Raw genomic sequence first — 20,131 nt, 5'->3', positions numbered from 1 at the left:
CCCCTGCAAACGAAGGCACGCCCATATCCTTGGGGTGGGCATCCTTTCTGCATTTACCCGGCAGCGAATATAGCGATCAGGTCTGAATCAGGCCCTTGTGAATAGCATTTTAGGGGCTTTTTACAATACTGAATGAAAATTATATTAATAATATGTAAATCCCTGTTTTACATTAGGACTACAGTACATTGGGAATACAAATGGCATCAGATGACGAGGGAACGTCTCTCCTATTTTAAAATGCTCACTTCTTCTGGCTTTGATGTTTCGTTGAGCGTCCTGTACTCCCAGGAGAAGGTCACGTCCTCAAAGCCGATGCAGGTGGAGAATATACAGGGCAGGGAGACGTTTGTTCCATTCCGGGCTTTGATATGAGGGGCCTTGCCTACGGATACTTCTAGGGTGCAGCACGTATGGGCGAGTAACATGGCTGGGGGTAGATATAAGTGTTAATCATCACATTTACATGTAATACATAATCATTTATGGTACTGGTTTCTGCAATGGAAATAGCATGTTATACAGTATTTCACACCTGCATTATAATATCATAGATCATTTTGTCTGGGGCAATAATTTTTAACCCCTTGAGTGGTGGGTTTTGCTGGGGCAGGACAAACCTACCAGGGCAGGTTTATCCTGCCCCAGCAAAACCCACCACAGACAGCTGGAAGGCGTTCCCCCCCCCCCCCCCCCCCTCCCCTGACTGAAGGGGGGACCCCTAAGGTAGTGCGCCAGTGGTGCTCCGATGGAGACACCCACATATTAGTGAGGGTATTCCACGCATTGGCATGGGAATACTCTCACTGCAGCCCCCCCCCCCCCCCCCCCACGCGAATAATCAATATGCTGCACTCGAACAAAGCTGAACATGCGCATAAAAGTTTAGGGGAGGCAAAGTGATCAGAATCAGGGCCATATTCCGCAGCGCTTTACAGAGATATCTGAACATATACATCAGTCCCTGCCCCAGAGGAGCTTACAATCTGTATTACCTACCACATGTACACGCACAGACATTCTAGGGTTACATTTGTTGGGAGTCAATTAACCTATTAGTATATTTTTGGAATGCGGGAGGAAACCGGAGTACCCGGAGGAAACCCACGCAAGCACAGGGGAGAATATACAAACTCCACACAGTTTAGGGCCATGGTGGGAACTTTTATTTCCTCAGAGGGGCTCATGACTGGTGGTTCATGTGCAATGAATCATTCTGACAGCTTTTTAAATGTGTATCTGGAGTAGAAAGAGGGACAAGACACAGCTCCTTTATAGGAGGCAGCCAATGTCTTTAATAGCAACTAGCTCACCCCTATAAACAGGGCTTGATTAAAGGTTCAAGGTGCCCTAGGCACCTGGAACCCAGAGGGCGGCGTTAGACCACTAACTTAGTAGCGAAAGGCCGATGCTTAGTGAACCAAGCTAAATCATGCCCAAAGTTTGTGTCCTATCTCAGGCACTGAATAGAATGATAAGCAATTATTTTCTTGTACATATTTAGTGCTAGTTGCAGATGTCCCCGGTAGTGCCAGTTACAGATGTCCCCAGTAGTGCCAGTTACAGATGTCCCTGTTAGTGCCAGTTACCTATGTCCCCGGTAGTGCGAGTTACAGTTGTCCCCAGTAGTGTCAGTTACAGATGTCCCCAGTAGTGCCAGTTACAGATGTCCCCGGTAGTGCGAGTTACAGATGTCCCCAGTAGTGCTAGTTACTGATATCCCCAGTAGTGCTAGTTATTGAAGTCCCCAGTAGTGCCAGTTACAGATGTCCCCGGTAGTGCCAGTAACAGATGTCCCCGGTAGTGCCAGTTACAGATGTCCCCGGTAGTGCTAGTTACAGATGTCTTCAGTAGTGCCAGTTACAGATGCCCCCAGTAGTGCCAGTTACAGATATCCCCAGTAGTGCCAGTTACAGATGTCCCCAGTAGTGCCAGTTACAGATGTCCCCAGTAGTGCCAGTTACAGATGTCCCCGGTAGTGCCAGTTACAGATGTTCCAGGTAGTGCTAGTTAGAGATGTCTCCCGTAGTGCAAGTTACAGATGTCCCCAGTAGTGCCAGTTACAGATGTCCCCAGTAGTGCCAGTTACAGATATCCCCAGTAGTGCAAGTTACAGATATTCCCAGTAGTGATAGTTACAGATATCCTCAGTAGTGCTAGTTACAGTTGTCCCCAGTAGTGCTAGTTACAGATATCCCTAGTAGTGCTAGCTACAGATGTCCCCAGTAGTGCCAGTTACAGATATCCCCAGTAGTGCTAGTTACAGATGTCCCCAGTAGTGCTAGTTAGAGATATTCCCAGTAGTGCTAGTTTCAGATATCCTCAGTAGTGCTAGTTACAGATGTCCCCAGTAGTGCTAGTTACATATATCCCCAGTAGTGCCAGTTACAGATGTCCCCAGTAGTGCTTTCAGAATAATTTGATTCTTTAATGGGTTTCATACTTTTGCCTGTTCTCTCAGTTGTCCTTTATATATGATCCTATGTTTTTCAAACCCATCTAAGAACTGACCATAACATAAACCTAATAGGTATCCCTATATTATTGTGTTCCCAAAACTTAGGTTTATGCTATTTGTTGTTCCTTTATAATCACAATCCTATAATAACCAGGCTGCTTGTGGCCAAATTAGTTCTATTCATTATTACAAAAGATCCTGTCCTTATCATATGGAGGTATATAACGGGGGCTATTTATATCTACCTTATAGTCAGCTCCTTCCAGGAACCATCACTCAATGGCCCTTATTCTGATCTGTGCGGAAATTCCCGCATTCTTACGGAGCGGTCCGCACGCCACGGTGTTTTGCCGCATGCGGCCATCGTCCGTAGAAACGCCCACGTGTCCTCCGCATTCGGACGGACTCACTCTTTAAGAACAGGGCGTGTTTACGGACGACATACAAAGCATGCGTGTGCGGGAGAAACACTCCGATTCGGCACGGTATTACAGAGTATTACAGAGTATGCTCGGGAATACCGCATCCGAACGGGAGCCAAGCGGTGCTACCGCACGTAAGCGGAGTATTTACGCCAAACAACCCACTATGAAGTATCTTCTGCAATACATCACATGACCCACTTATTCAATTACCTATCCTCATAAAAAACTGCTTATTTGGAATTGGAATCAATTAGATTCCAATATATCCTTACAAGCATGCCTAACACATGCATTGCACACATTAACCCTTACAGCAATGTAAGTGCAATGCTTTGTATTACACCCTGTGTAAAAGATTATAAACAATCTACACATATACTATTTAAAGTGCAAATAAAACCAACAACTGTGAACTTGCATAAAGAATTTAATGAACTACACAATTAACAGAAATAAAAAAATATAAAATTATAAATTAAAGAAGAAGGTCTTTCAGGTCCTGCAGGTCTGCTTGAGCCAGCCGCAGATGGTGCTCCAGTCGCCGGAGGGCCCCACGCACACCCTCATCTGCCGGTGTGGTGTCATCTGTGGGCATGTCAAAGGGGCAACAATTAGTCATGTTATTCTTGCATACATTTCACATACTGCGACATAAATTGCACAAATGCTAGGTGACATGTGTGTATATATATATATATATATCTATGTAGAGCATGGGTCCTCAAACTGCGGCCCTCCAGATGTTGTGAAACTACAAATCCCAGCATGCCTTGCCACAGTTTTGCTATAAGGAAGTGTTAAAACTGTGGCAAGGCATGGCGGGATTTGTAGTTTCACAACATCTGGAGGGCCGCAGTTTGAGGACCCATGATGTAGAGAGATAGAGACACACATAGATAAATAGATATGACACATACATATATACATACATGCTAACTTATTTACTACATACTGTATTTTTTGCCCTATACCCTTTACTCTGCAGAAGACATAACAGTCATATTGTTTCTTCTCAGTCACAACCCACCCATGACTAACCAATGACAAGCAGGTCATGGCCTCCGTCAATAAGAACTTGTCACAATCTGCTCAGTCTAAGTTCAGTGATGGTTCGTGGCATGGGAGTTATGCAAATGTACGGAATGCACAGTACACATCCTCAAAATCATAATTCTGTCTAAACCAACCTACAATTCTGTGAGGGCAAAAAAAAAAACTGAAGTACAGGGGGTGTTTAGGTAGAGGAGGCTCCTGGGACACTGGCAACTTCTGACTCCATTCCAAGGTAGGCCGGGCCATACTCCATTTATAGCATACATCCTAGAGTTTATAAATAACATTCACCAACAATATAGATTCCACTATTTGATGGGTCATAATCCACGCTTGCAGCAGGTGAATTTAAGCCACAAATGATCCACTCATCCCTTTACTCCAGGATCCTGTTTAACTACAACGGTTATGTGGCAGTCAAAATGGAGCTCCAACCCATCCCACAAACCGGTGTAATTCAGAGGTGTCCTGGATGAAAGGGATGCCTTGGACACCCCATCTAACCCGTACCTGTATCTGTAGCTACCCACTTTGGGGTCTATATGAATAGTATGGGAAAAATTTTTTTTACCAACAGTGCTACATAACAAATACCAGTACAACTACTTCATGAATGATGCATTATGTTAACATACCAATCTGCTCATATTCCGGGGCCTGGCACGCCTCCTCCCCATCGTCATCCGACTCCTCCGGGGCAACCGTGGCCTCCTCAGACCCCTCCTCCGCAAGCTCCTCTCCACCAACAACCTCCTCCTCCAACTCCTCCTCCTCCAACTCCTCCTCCTCCAACTCCTCCTCCTCCTCCTCCTCCACCACCACCACCTCCTCCACCTCCTCCTCCGCCACCAACACCTCCTCCTCCGCAACCAACTCCGCTTCCACATCCTCCTCCACCACCTCCTCACGCAACTCCTCCTCCTCCACCACCATCTCCTCCTCCTCCACTTCCTCCTCCTCCACCATTTCCGACACCTCCTCCTCCGGGTCTTGGGCCTCCTCATGTGCCAGGGCTGCCTCCGCCTCTTCCCGGGCCTGTTGTGCTTGGGCTCGTGCTGTGTGTTAGAAAAAAACATCATGGTCAATGTGGGGTCATTGGGGCACATGTATTAATCCATAACAAGACATAAATGGAAGGGTGATAATGATGGCAAACGATGCAGGAAAGTAGCTCCTTACTGTTAATGGATTCCAAATAGTGACATTTAAATTAGTATGTGATTGGTAGTAATTTGTTCACACATTACAACCCAGGCATTTATCAATGTGTAACACATATTAGATCTGGCACATTGTATGCATCATAATCCTCAATGCTATGGCATTACATATAAAAGCCACATGACTGCATGTTAACCAGGAAGAAGCACACATAACAGTCTATGGACTTTTAAACCCATGGACACCCACTTATCATGAGACACATTTTATTGTTTATATATGCTATGTTGTAAGTGCGAAATTTCATAGCTAAAATACTCACACTCAGCTATTTCGCCCCTGAGTTGCTGAAGCAGCTGGGGCTGGCGCCTGCGGAGGTCCGACCACCGCCTCTCCAGCTGCCCGAGGGACCTCCGCACCCGAGTGCGGGCGTAAATTCGGCGCCCTGCCGCAGCATAGGCCCTCCGCTTATGTCTGTTGGTTATAAAGGGCCCTGCACGGCCCAGCCTTGTCTCCATGACGGAGACAAGAACCCGCAGCTCCGCATGTGTGAAGGGTTCTGCCCTTCGTGTCTCCGCCATGTTGACAATGGCATCTATCAACCAATCAGCTGGTGGCATTGGTTGATCACAGTTATTTGTGTTAATAACTTTATTGTTCATCTTTACATGAACAGCGTCTCTGCGCAAACACAAATGGTGACAAATTCGCTTGCCTTCCAAACAGTAGTGTTGATGTATGGCAATGAACAAATCTGATATATATAAAACACAGTGTGTATGCACTTAGCAAATCCAATGACGCCTCGCTCCGCCAAGCAACGCGTGCTATAGCTTAGCAACGCATAGCTGTACTTAGCATTATTTACTCTATGCATCTATGTGTATGCGTACATTTATGTGTAAAAGACACATACACACACTTGCAGGTATCCTGAGACCACCATTATACAACAGCCCTGCCTGCCTGCCTGCCTGGCTGCCTGCTCCTTGAAATGTCGAAACATGTGAATAAATTCTAATATCATATATATATATATATATATATATCTGCAAACAAATCAGACATCAACACATGAAAAAATCCCAAACACATTACAGAATAAATCAATGTACTCACCAGTCATCAGGGATAGTATCAACTACAATAATGAAGATATAACAAACACATAAGATCCCTTGAACAAGGTATAATAATTGGCAACAATATTTAACTTCCCCCAAAACTAAGCACATATGATAAATATATCCTATTTCTTTGCCATTAGGAGGGCAGGCTGGCTAATTTTCGTGTTGTAACACTGACAACTAACACACTGTACTTATTTGCAGGGGTGATTTGTACAATAATTGGTGTGTTCTGTGAACTCGATAACATGTACCTGAAGTATCTTTGCGCCACAGAGTCCCGCAGCTGGTATCCCCTCCGGCATTCAGGGGCGCGGGATGGGCGCATGGGCGGATCTTGCGGCTCAGATGGTACCTCCCACTCATCAAAGGGTATCTCACGCCGCACAGCAATGTTGTGGAAAAATATACACAGGCCCACGATCCTCGACACCATTTCAGGCGCATATTGTAAGTCACCACCAGTGCGGTGGAGCACTCTAAATCGACCTTTTAAAAGGCCAATTGAGCGCTCCACCACTTGCCTGGTGGCAACATGCGCCCGATTGAATGCCTCCTGTGGGCCCGGTGCTGGGTAGCTGTACGGCGTAAGTAGCCAGGGCGTACATGGGTAACCGGAGTCACCCAGAACCCACGCATCACGGCCTTCCAGCTCTTGTAGTCTTTGCCATATCCCGGTTTGTCGGATGACATGAGAGTCATGGGCACTTCCGGGAAACTTCGAGTTGAAGGCGAGAATCTCCATGGATGGGCCACATACCACCATCACGTTCAGTGAGTGGAACAATTTGCGGTTCCTATATATCTTCTCACTTCGAGATGGAGGCACAAATGGTACATGGGTGCCATCCACAGCCCCTATCACATTAGGGAAGCCAGCAATTTGATGGAAGGCCTGCTGGCTTCTGCGCAGGGTCTCGGTGGCAAATGTCATGGCCATGAAGTGCCCCTTGCGCCTGAACATGGCCGACGTCACACGCCTCAGGATTCGGCAGAAGGCCGGCTGAGATATTCCAGCAAGTACTGCCACTACTTGTTGGAATGATCCTGAGGCGCAGAAATGCAACACCGCCAGCAGCTGTGTGTGAGGCGGAATTGCTGTCGTGATCCCGTGTAGAGGTTCCAAATCACTCTGAATTAGGGTGAGCAGATCCAGAATTACATGTGGGGGTAACCGGTACCTAGTAAGTACCTCATCATCGGGCATAGCAAACAGAGTCACCCGTGTGCGATAGATTCTAGCACGTCCTGGCCTCCTTGGGCGACGAGTGGGGAGAGCCGCAAGTGCCCTTAGCCTCCTCTCCATGTAGCGCAGAATAGCTTCTGCAACCTATAAAGAAATGAACATAAATACTGAGGCACCTATGCACATAATGGCCAAATTGATTTGTAGCCTTCAATACGTACAATAGATGGCCGCCCCGTGTAATCCTGCAGATCCATTTGACTCTCTAATGATGACACAATAATATGAACTCAATACACACCGTCCAAAACACACAGATAAAGGTGTCAGCATTTTTTGCCGACATCATGTACTATGAGACATTTCATCTATTGCTGGGACATGTTGTCCTGCAATAGATGAACCCACACATGTTTAAGACCTGTGAGTGAAATAGTGAACATGTGACATGTTGCAATAATGATACACGCACTTTGCTGGCCCAACAATCTGTAGTCAGTGAGGCAATGGTGCATACATTCATACACTTACATTGTTAATGGATATCATATCTACAAGGAGCATGGAAGAGCTTACCTTAGACCCTGACAAGTCCAGATCTGGAGACAAATGATTCTAGCAGCAACTCACTATTTATAGGGCTCTCACATGTGTGGTCTATAACAGTAGAGATGAGTATTGCATGATTTGTGGCCTGGATTATCTAAGGGATTGGGCTACTTTTAGCTTGCAATAAAACGCCACAATACCACAGTAGTCATAATTCAAATGTCATGTCATGCTAGCAAATAGCATGTGTAGTGTGCAATAGTCACAGGTTTATCAGAAGATTCTATGCAATGTTAGCATTGGTGACCAGTATTTCATGTCGAACTTTCGCCAGGTTTTACACAATGGAATTTCCGCCACCGTATGCGGCGCGAAAAAACAGCGACGTACGCACACGCACGGAACGCAGCTGCCGCTGATGTCCGCCAAACAGGATACACAAACAGTATATAAAGGTGTATTAGAAGGTGACAATGTTGTTGCTAACATGTCTGGATCACAACCAGAGGTGGACCCAGATCTGCAGCAACTATTTGACCAGATGGACTCCAGCACCACCTATGTGCCACTGCACATGCGGGCAGTGGGTAATGAGGAGGCTGCTGGCCCTTCTACAGCAGGGCAAGCTGCACCTGACCATTCTACAGCAGGGCAACCTACACCTGGCCCTTCTGCAGCAGCCCAACCTGCAGCTGGCTCATATGCACCATCAGCAGAATTGGTTGGAACACAACCGGGGACTTCACAAGGTAGTACCATGGCCAGCACTTCAAGTGCAGCGACTGGTGCCAGGGGGCGTGGCCAGGGACGTGGCAAGGGGCGAGCCAGGGCAACAGAGGAACCAACTACAAGAAATAAGGCATATGAAGCACAGGAGCTTGCCATCCTGGTTCCCCGAGCACGTGATTGGATTGAGTGTCCATCGGAGAAGCTGACACACACACGCAGATGGAAGATTTGGGAACAGATAACGGCAGAGATTAATGAAGTAGCGCCACAAGTTCGTGAGACGGACCATGTGAAGAAGAGGCAAGTTGTTTTGTGATACATGTGGCCAGTAAGAGCCAAGTAATGGTTGAATTGATGCTTAGATGCATTTAGCAAATGGGCCGTGAGGTTGTTACGATACACATACATTATTGCCATGTTATTTGGTTGAGAGTTAGAGTAGGGTGATTGTGAATGTGTATTGTAACGGTTGATATCATAGTTGCATGTAATATTATATATGGGACATTAATCACATGTTGTAATATGTAGCACAGAGCAATGGCTGCAACAGCTAACATTGGGAGTGACATGTATTAATATGTCAACTTACATTGCAGGTGGCAGGACTTCAAAACCAACCTGAAGAGGAAGATGACCAAGCGGTGGGAACACAGCCAGACATCTGGGGCCGGGCCCATGCCATCAGGGCTAGAGCTCACCCCCCTGGAGGTGATGGCCGAGAGCTGTATAGCAGTTGAGGAGATCAGGGGGGTGAGCACGATGGATAGCGAGGCCCCAGCTGAAGTGTTTGCGTCTTTTCTGGAAGGTAAATATTGGTCATGCCATAAACTTGTGCAAGTAATTATCGTAGAATGTCTCCTAATTGTGTTTATCTTTTCCCACAGACACCCCACCGCTTGGTGAGGACTCTGCTCAGGAGGTGGAGGAGTCCGTGCCACCTGGCCCCAGAGGTAGGCCTGTGCAGCAGCAGGCATCGGGCCAAGCCGATTTGGCCGCCTTGGCCCAGGTGCTTGGGGACATCAACCAGCAGGGAGACTTGGCATCAGAACGGGTGCGTAGGACCGAGGAGATCCTGGCGAGCTTGGTCAGCACCCAGCAGTCCATGGCTGCGAGCATGCAGGCCATGGCTGCAAGTGCTCAGGTGCTGGCCGAGCAAGCCACCCGCCAAAATGATCTCCTCCTCCACCATAATGAGCTTATGGTGGAGCTGATTACCAGCAACAGGGTCCTAATGTCATCCGTTTCTGGTGCATTACCACCGGAAACACTCCCTGCTGGCAGGAGGGGTAGACCAGCCAACCCCTCCACATCATCTGCTCCACCTGCCCCAGCATCTGGCCGTCCCCGAAGAGCTGCTGCACAGGCCAAGGAGCCTACCAAGGCCAAACGTGGTCGGAAATGAACTTGTGGCTGCATTAATCTCCGCCGTTATGTGTTCCCAAATCTTCCATTGTGCTGTGTGTGTCAGCTTCTTGTGTCCAATCACGTGCTCAGGGTAACCAGATGAGCCCTTGCTTCATATGTCCTTAGTGGTTCCCCTGTTGCCCTCTTTTGCCTGCCATTACTGTCAGCTGTACTTGAAGTGATGGCCATGGTACTATCTTGTGAAGTCCCCGGTTGTGTTCCAAATGATTCTGCTGATGGTGCATATGAGCCAGCTGCAGGTTGGCCTGCTGCAGAAGGGCCAGGTGTAGGGTGCCCTGCTGTTGAATGGTCAGGTGCAGCTTGCCCTGCTGTAGAAGGGCCAGCAGCCTCCTCATTTCCCACTGGCTGCATGTGCAGTGGCACATAGGAGGTGCTGGAGTCCATCTGTGTGCAATTATATATGTTTTGTATTATTATTTATTTTGCAGCATTCCTGCCATGTTGTTTATTGTTTGTATGTATTATTTTATGGTCTTTGCATCACACTGGCATTGAGTGTGACATGAATATAAATAAATGTGTTTACTTTACCCAAAATGTGTGGTTTCATGAGTACATGTCGAATACACATGTGTATTGATAGTATTAATATTCAGTCATGTCCATTGTTAGCAGTTTTTAAGTGTGGGACAAGTACAGCATATGTGGGGGATTACTAAGGTTTCCTTGAAGCAGCAATGGTTTCAATTAAAGCACTGACAAGCGTCCTATTAGTGAGTAATGAGTAAAGGAGTAGATTCTATTGGGTTCAGGTGTTAATGGTTGTAGTCATTAGGCGTACGTTCGCCTACCGCATGAACGAGTGGTGTCCGCAAAGCAATAGTACACTTGTGGACACCGCACATTTCTGCCCTTTTTGATCGCGTGCATTCGGAGTGGTTTCCGAATGTACGCCCCCCAACATAAGTGTACTCCCCCGTGTCCGCCCATGTTTCCGCCCCGTTTTGCCCACTTTGAAACTACGCCCATGTGTCATTCCGCATGACGCCCATAATACGCCCCTATTTCCCGAATGATAGCGGTGAACAGTTCTGGACGGGATTTGGCCGAACTGGTACCGAGTCAATGCGTGGCACATGCGCGTGGCGTTCTCCACGCATGTGCAGACGCCGTAAAGACGCGATCCGAAAGTACGCGGTAAAGTCCGCGTCAATCAGAATAAGGGCCAATGTCTTTTAAAGCCCATGAGAAAAGGGAGTAGGAATAAAGGACAACTGAGAGAACAGGCAAAAGTATGAAACCCATTAAAGAATCAATACTATCTCTAACAAGGACAGAAGCAGCAAGATGTAACAGGACTGCACCACTCATACAGACCATGAGTAGTATTACTTATGTACATACAGTATAGTGCTCAGGAAACTCAATAAGCAATAACAAAACTTGACTTGTATCAGTCAGTGCATTAAGTGAAGATGGAGCCAGATGCAGGAGCAGCAGAATTAGGACCAGGCACTAATGGACTTAATTCAGGTTTTGGCTTCTTCCTTACCACACTGTCACATTCTCAATGTGATCTGATTAGAGTTGCATTCATTTCTGGGAACTCTGACAGCTGCAAATAAACAGTGTTCTCCAAATCACAACACGATGTACATGGTACCTGGCTGGAATTGTCCAAATCGCAACATGTGTCTGATGTACAGGCTCATGTGACATGTAGAAATGGTTATGTCTTCATAGGGAGCTGTACCTGGGACAGAGGCGGAATTACCATTGGTGCGCCGGAGCCCACTACTGCACTTGACACCTGTTCCTGTCACCTGCTGTTTTTTACTGTCGCACTCTGCCTCCCCCGCCTCTCACTGCCTCCCCCGCCTCTCACTGTCACCCACTGCAGTGTAGCATATTGTGAACTTGGGTTGGGGTGGAGTAGAGGGCCCAAATTATATTTTTGTGGCTGGGTACACTACCCACACGTTCAGCCACTGATCTGTGAGGTGGTGTGTATGCAGCGGCGTAACTATAGCACCGCAGCCCCCGCCACCGCGGGGGGGCACTGTGCAAGTGGGGGCGCCGGGAGCTGCGGTGCTATAGTTACACCCCCCCCCCAATCCCCCGCAGACTTACCTATCTCGCTGGTCCCGGCGGCTCCGTTCTTCTGCTGAGGACCACCACAAAATGGCCGCCCCCATATAGCACACAGTCCTCTGAAACTGTCTGCTGTATGGGGACGGCCATTTTGTGGTGGTCCTCAGCAGAAGAAGAACAGAGCCGCCGGGACCAGCGCGATAGGTAAGGCTGCAGGGGATTGGGGGGGGGGGGGTTTCATGGGCGGCGGGGGATTGGGGGTGCTTGGCGGGGCAGCGGCGGGGGATTGGGGGGGCGCCCAATACTTAGTTACGCCACTGTGTGTATGCAACTGCATGCTATGTAACATCATTCTTGTTTTGACGAGACAGCTTGGCACCAAATTTATCTACACTGTCCTGACACCATAATCCCCTCAACCACATCACACCTGTATCAAACACTGGGCTATTCGGTGGATCCTCTCATACCTGTTAGTTACATGGTGTTTGGTGTTTGCACCATGATACTTCACTGTGGTGTCTGTACTCAGTACCAGGCCTGTGGTGGACTGTGGTGCTTTGGTAGAATCCCAGCAACTTATCCTTTCAACTTTGGAAGAGTCAAAACCTTCTTCAAGGCAATGCTTGTGGGTTGGCTGAATTGAGGGAATTAATGTATTACCAGTTATTTATATAGTGCACACATATTCCATAGCGCTCTACAGAGAATATTTGACCATTCACATCAATCCCTGCCCCAGTGGAGCTTACAATCTATATTCGCTACCACATGTACATGCACACACAGACATTCTTGGGTTAATTTTTTTGGGAGCCAATTGACCTACCAGTATATTTTTGGAGTGTGGGAGAAAACCGGAGTACCCAGAGGAAACCCATGTAAGCACAGGGAGAATATACAAACTCAGCACAGTTAGGGCCATGGTGGGAATTGAACCCTTGACCTCAGTGCTGTGAGGTGGTAATGCTACACCATCCGTGCTGCGAATGAGGTGTACTGTATATAGGCATCTTCTTATTCATATGAAAAATAGAAGGGTGGAGAATTTGGGTGCTTCAAAAGGTTGCTGTCGCCTGGCAACATTCAGGATTGATCCCAGTGATCCCCAAGTGCTAAATACTTAACGTACACAGTGTTGCAGAATGGCGATACCAATAATGTCAAGAAATAAGAATGGGGTATATAATGAAAAGGACTTTCTTTAAAAAGTGATCACAATTGGAGAGAATATCAAATAAATATTTAATTAATTAGACTAACCTAAAAATAAAATGATCTGCACATTCATCACATCTATGTATTGGCAGGCGTTGCGGAACCCTTGTGGCGCCATATAAACAATAATAATAATATATTGAGCACATAGAAGTGCCGAAAGCTCACTGTCAGGGTATTTAACGAATCTGGTTCACTCTGCGTTTGCCTCCTCGCCTGTTCCCTGAGGCGAGGGGGAAACAGAGAGTGTGGCCATTAAAATGGTGAGGCTCACCACAAAATGTGGTGGACTCGCTACATTTGCGGCGAACCTCACTGTTTAAGGGGATCCTTGCCGGCCTCTCACGGCGAGGATTCGGCCTTTATATTGAATAGGGTGAGGGGGTTTGATAGCAAGGAAAAGCCATTTCCTTTTCGGGGAGGAAAAGCCATCCTCGCCGTACAAACACCCTCGCCGGCGGCATTGAATACCGCTCCTCGTCTCCTTACACAATTTTGTTATAAAAACTAGGATAAATCACAACCATAATAAATGTCACAGTCCATAAACCTGGGTGATTAGTTGTACGTGAATAAGTCCTGCAAGTTCTTGCGGGTGCCGGACAGGGTCCCGACAGGCATTTACCCGACGTCGGGATTCCGACTGTCAAAACACTGACAGCTTGGTTCCCGACGGCCACCTGCTATTTTCCCTTGTGGGGGTCCACAACCCCCATAGAGAGAGAATAAAATAGGTGGCAAACGCAGCGAGCCTGCAAGGGGCGCTCACCATGATGTCTGAGTCCGGCCAGTTGGGATCCCAACGTCACGCTAATGACTGTCGGGATCCCGACTGTCGGACCCCTATACCACACCCGTTCTTGCAATATTTGGGACCAGTGAAACAACTTGAATAGTTTTTAAGAAATTACTCAAAAAGGCCTTTTCACATGTTAAGAAATACAATAAATGTGCACACATATTGGCCCCGTATTCTGGTTGACTCGCAAGTCTGCAAAATTCGCAGTCTTGCAAGTCCCCCAGATGCCACCCGCATGGCCGCGCCTGCCCCCCTCGCATCCGCGATTGGGTTTTGTAAGAACTTACTGTTCGAACCCCTTTCTCTGAGTCCAGTCCGGTGACACAGCTCCACGATGGGATGTAGTAGGGTCCGCCAGGAGCCAGGCACCTATGCTTCAATTCTTTGGGAGCAGGCTCCTTCCTCTGCATCCCACAATGCTTCAGTTCAACTTCAAGAGCACACTAGGATACATAACTCAGAACAATGCCTGAACACTTTATATGTAACATAACAGAACCATAACATGACAACACATGAACGGTACACTTAACTGAGCGTAAGGGAGGGATCGCTGTGTCACCGGACTGGACTCAGAGAAAGGGGTTTGAATGGTAAGTTCTTACAAAAATCCCCCTTTCTCTTTCGTCCAGTCCGGTGACACAGCTCCACGATGGGACGTTCACGAGCCGGTCCATTTGGAGTAGGGATGCCAATCCCGGGGCATTTTTTCAAACCCGGGATCCGGGATTGAAAAATGCTCAATCCCGGGATTCCCGGGATTGGCATCCAAACCAAAAAGCCCATTATTAGCATTGGACCCACCCCGGCCGACCCGCACATCTACTTACATAAGGGAGCGGGTGGGCGGCCGGGAGTGGGTTTGGAGGTGCACGGTGCCTTCCGGCAAGTGCACCTCCATCGAAGACAGCAGGCAGAAGGGCGGAGGCAGGCTGGCGTGCAGGCGGGCGGCGGAGAAGAGGCGGGCAGGCGGAGGCAGGCCGGCGGGTAGGCGGGCGGTCACTGGTGACGTGTGGCCTGCTCAGCGTGACCTCTACTGTCACGCTACGCAGGCCGCACGCCGGGTCAGTTTACGGGAACAGCCGGGCAGCGTCTGAGCGAGTGCTCAGACGCTGCCCAGCATTAGACTGCGCATGCGCAGTCTAATCCCGAAATCCCGGGATTGGATTCTCCAATCCCGGGATTGAAATCCCGGACTTTTTTAGGCCAAATCCCGGGATCCCGCCGATCCCGATCCCGGGATTGGCCACACTAATTAGGAGGGTACGCTCAGACCAACAGTTCTCATCACTGCCTGTCCGAATGAAGCGTCCTCCGTCGCAAACTCATGAAATCTGTAAAATTTGGTAAAGGTGTGAACAGAGGACCAGGTGGCAGCCCTACACAACTGCTCCGCCGTAGCCCCATGGCGCACCGCCCAGGAGGAAGCAACCGACCTGGTGGTATGTGCATTTATCCGAGATGGAACCGGTCTACCTGCTTTACAGTAGGCAAAGGCAATAGTAGATCTCAACCAGCGAGCGATGGTCTGCTTAGAAGCAGGCTACCCAACCTTATGCACATCATATAGCACCAAGCGTAAATCCGATTTTCGAATGTCCTTTACCCTCTCAATGTAGATTCGCAAGGCGCGAACTACATCCAATTTCTTCAGTTTGTCCCTATTTTTAACCCCTTCTGGGGGAGAAAACACTGGAAGTACAATGTCTTGGTTTAAATGAAAAGATGACACTACCTTAGGTAGGAATTTTGGCACTGTTCGCAGCATAGCTCTGTCATCATGAAAAATCAAAAACGGTGACTTGCAAGACAAGGCACCTAACTCAGACACTCGTCTGGCTGAGGCAATTGCCAACAAAAAAAGTGAGCTTCCACGTCACATACTTTAGCTCCGCAGATCTTAGCGGCTCAAAAGGAGGATTCTGTAACATGGACAAGACCAAAGATAAATCCTAAGGCGCCACCGGCTGCCTATAAGGTGGTTTAAGTCTAGCAACCCCTTGTAAAAAGGTTTGAACTTCAGGTAACAAAGCTACTCTCTTTTGAAAGAATATAGATAAGGCCAAAAGTTGCACTTTTAAGGATTGCAGACTAAGTCCTGATGAAAAACCATCCTGCAAGAAATTTAAAAGCCTTGATAATTTGAATCTGGATGTGTGAAGCTTCTGTCGCTCACACCATCTAATGTATATCTTCCAGACCTGGATAACCTCATCAGAAAACCCCTTTTTCTTCAATAAGGAGGTTTCAAAAGCCACGACATCAAATTGAGACGACCTGGGTCCTTGTGAAGAAACGGCCCTTGGCCTAACAGGTCCTGCCGATAAGGAAGTCTCCAGGACTCCTTCGACAACCTCAGTACATCGGAGTACCATGACCTCCTGGGCCAGTCTGGTGCAATTAGAATTGCCTGTACTCCCTGATTCTTTATTTTCTTCAATACCCTCGGCAACATGGGAAATGGAGGGAAGATGTACACCATCTTAAAATCCCACGGGACTGTCATGGCGTCTACTGCCCAGGCTGCAGGATCCCTCACACGCGAGCAGAACCTTGGTACCTGACAGTTCTTTCTCGTCGCCATTAGGTCTATGTCTGGCAGACCCCATCAAATCACAATCTCCTGAAAAACCTCTTGATGGAGAGTCCATTCTCCTTCCAGAAGCAACTCCCTGCTGAGGAAGTCTGCCTCCACATTCCTGATTGCCGGAATAAAAATCGCAGACAATGCTGGAACGTTTGTCTCTGCCCAACTGAAGATTTTGGAAACTTCCACCATCGCCTTCTTGCTGCGTGTCCCGCCTTGATGGTTCAAATAAGCCACTGTGTCCAATTGTATCTTCAGCGGGGATCTCCTCAGAAAATCCTCCCCGCCTGAATGAATGCGTTCAAAACTGCCCAAAGCTCCAGAATGTTTATTGGCAGTTTGGACTTTTCCTTTGACCAAAGGCCCTGAAGCCTCAGGTGAAGGACTACCGCCCCCCAGCCCCTCAAACTGGCGTCGGTCGTTATGACCAGCCAATCCCAGGGCCTGAGAGATCTCCCCAGCTGCAAATTTTCCACATCCGTCCACCATAGGAGGGACTCACTGGACTCCAGTGACAGGGATAAAACTTCCTGTTTCATCGTCTTGACATTTCCGGACCAACAGGACAGGATGTTCCATTGGAAACTCCTCGAATGGGATCTGGCGAACTGGAGAGTTTCGAAGGTTGCCACCATCTTTCGTAGCAACCTTACTCCTTGCCACACCGATGGAGCCGGTGCTTGTAGGATCTCTAACACCATCTGCCGAATCTCCACAGCCTTGGATTCTGGGAGAAAAACCCTGTGAAGGTGTGTGTCTATGATTACCCCCAAAAACGTCAAAGTTTGGTGTCAAATGGGACTTGGGCAAATTCAAGATCCAGGCCTGAATTTTCAAAAACTGTGTTGCCACCTCCAGGTGAACCTGTAACATCTCTGCGGATTCTGCTTTGAAAAGCAGATCGTCCAGGTAAGGGATAATAATTATCCCCTGCAGTCTGAGAGCTGCAGCCATGGTGGACATCACTTTGGTGAACACTCTCGGGGCCGTGGCAAGACCAAACGGGAGTGCTTGGAACTGCCAATGTCTTCCCCCGATTGCAAACCGGAGTAAAGACTGGAATTCTTTGTGGTTCGGGACATGGAGATAAGCATCCTGAATGTCCACTGATGCCAAAAACTCCCCTGGCTCTATGCTCAACAGCACCATCCTCAGGGATTCCATGCGGAAGTGATCCACCCAAAGATGAACATTCAAAGATTTTAAATTTAGAATGGGCCTGAATGACCCGTCTGGTTTGGGAACTAAGAAAAGTATTGAATAAAAACCTTTTCTTCTCTCCTCTCGAGGAACCGGTATAACTACCCCCTTCTTCTCGAGAGATAAGGCAGCTCCCAGAAGAGAAGATCTGAGAGACACGGTCCTTGGTAAAGGAGTGGGAAGAAATCTGCGAGGGGGAGGACCCCTGAGATTTATCTAATATCCTTCTGAAACAATGGAGAGTACCCACGGATCTTCTGTGGCTACCTTCCAACTGTCCTGAAATTGCAGGAGGCGACCCCCTACTCTGATCCCAGAACAGGGATTCCCTGCCCCGTCATGCAGAGGGCTTGTCTTCCCCTTTGGCTGCATGCTTCTTTGTAAAGGCGCCAAACTTTGACTTTGTCGCTCTACCTCTGCCGGCTTGGAATCTTCCACGCCCTAACTGACCTCTGCCAGCCGCTCCCCCTCGAAAGGAAGGACGAAAGGACGGTTTAAAGACTCTGAATTTAGAGCCAGAGGATTTAGAGGTGGTGGGAAGAAAAGTACTCTTACCCCCAGTAGCCGGCTTGATGATCTCATCCAATTCTGACCCAAATAAAAGCTCACCTTTTAAACGGAATAGTTTCCAGTGACTTTTTAGATTCACTATCCGCCTCCCAGGCCTTTAACCAGAGAGCTCTCCTGGCAGTAAAAGAAGTGACGGATACTTTGGACACCATGTTGGCACCCTCCTCGCTAGCTTCACATATATATTTCGCAGCACACCTCAACTTTTCTGCCACAGGAAAAGCTTCTGCATCATGTTGGAGATGACTTCTTAAACTCTCTGCCCATTTGATCATGGCTTTTGCCACCCAGGCCGAAGCAATAATGGGACGCATAGTGAAACCAACCCCTTCAAAGACTGCCTCCAGACAGCCTTCAACTTTTTTATCAACCTGATCTTTAAAGGCCGCGCCACCCTGCACTGGCAGCGCTGTGGCCTTGGATAATCTGGCCACAGAAGAATCCACCAGAGGAACTTTCTCCCATACCCTAACATGATCCTCAGGCATGGGGTACATGTTTGCATATTTTTTAGACATTAACAGTCTCTTTTCTGGAGACTTGCCAGCCTCTCCTAATAAAGCAACCATGCCTTTATCCAAGGGAAAGGACACTGGATCCTTACGACTCCTTTTAAACACACACTGCGCAGCAGCCTTTTCCTCAGGAGGCAAATCCAGAGCCTGCATTACAGCCAAAATCAAATCCTCAATACCAGAGGCTGAAGAATCTGTTTCCTCTCCCTGTGACCAACACCAATCATCCTCATCTACCCCACCATCATCTGTGTCAGTAGTCAATGGGGGGGCCATGGAAGACCCTTGTCTAAACATGACATCATCTGATACCTTGGTAAATTGCTCCAAAAGAGAAGACATCTTATGCACACCCTGTGCAGTGTCCTGCATAGCCTGTAGCAAGATAGGGTCTCCCTGTGCAGGGGTAAGAGAGCCCTGAGATGAGGGAATAGGTCCCGGAGATCCTTTTGCCTATTTAAAGCCTCTGTTAAAGCCTTAACAGACCGTCCCAAAGCCACAGCCCACGCTGGCTCAGCTCCTTCAGGACTCTGGGTCCGTGACCCACAGGGCACAGCTTCACAGGAAGGGCACAATTCCCCCTGGTCCACATGATAAATTTACATTACATCTCTTGCAATGGTAAAACATCTCAATCGTTCCCTCCCCAGCAACAGAACTGCACTCGTCAGCCATGTTAATATCAGAATAAAACACTGCTAAACATTCAGGCTAAGTCACAGAGTAATGCACCAGTGTACTTATCTGTGTGTTCTGTTGCCAGCGATCAGCGGGGGAAGCGCTTGTCAGGAGAGACTGCTGAGCAGGATCTCTGTCTTTCAGCTCCGCAGCAAGCACAGAAATGGCGCCAGTGAATCATGGAAGAGACCAAGTCTCCCTTCCAGTAAGGGTAGCTGGCGTCTTTTGGTGCCAAACCTCTCTCACAGGCACTCCCAACTGTGTCTCTCCCCTCCAGTAACTCCCCCTCTAGGGACCACTTGGAGTTGCCCAGAAACGCTGGGCGTCCTGTAAGAAACCTCAACTCCCCTGGGGGATTTCAGTTTCCAAACTCTTAAAGATGGCGGCCGCCATCGCTGAGAGACCCGTCCCCAAGAT

At 48.1% G+C, this 20,131-nt stretch overlaps 1 protein-coding gene across 3 annotated transcripts in view; it reads right to left on the bottom strand.

The window, feature by feature from the left end:
• SCN4B (sodium voltage-gated channel beta subunit 4) overlaps nt 1–20,131 on the bottom strand; it is a 52,655-nt gene that overhangs the window by 12,107 nt on the left and 20,417 nt on the right. For all 3 annotated transcript variants that reach the window (XM_083163130.1, XM_083163131.1, XM_083163129.1), the window contains exon 3: nt 249–430. In XM_083163130.1, the coding sequence (XP_083019256.1) occupies nt 249–430 (182 nt within the window). The remainder of the gene's footprint in view (nt 1–248; nt 431–20,131) is intronic.

The sequence above is a fragment of the Crinia signifera genome, chromosome 19 (genome assembly GCF_055691185.1).
Source record: "Crinia signifera chromosome 19, ASM5569118v1, whole genome shotgun sequence".
Classification (NCBI taxonomy): Eukaryota; Metazoa; Chordata; class Amphibia; order Anura; family Myobatrachidae; genus Crinia; species Crinia signifera.
The sequence above is the reverse complement of the archived record's forward strand: the minus strand, read 5'-3'. Positions and strand labels throughout refer to the sequence as shown.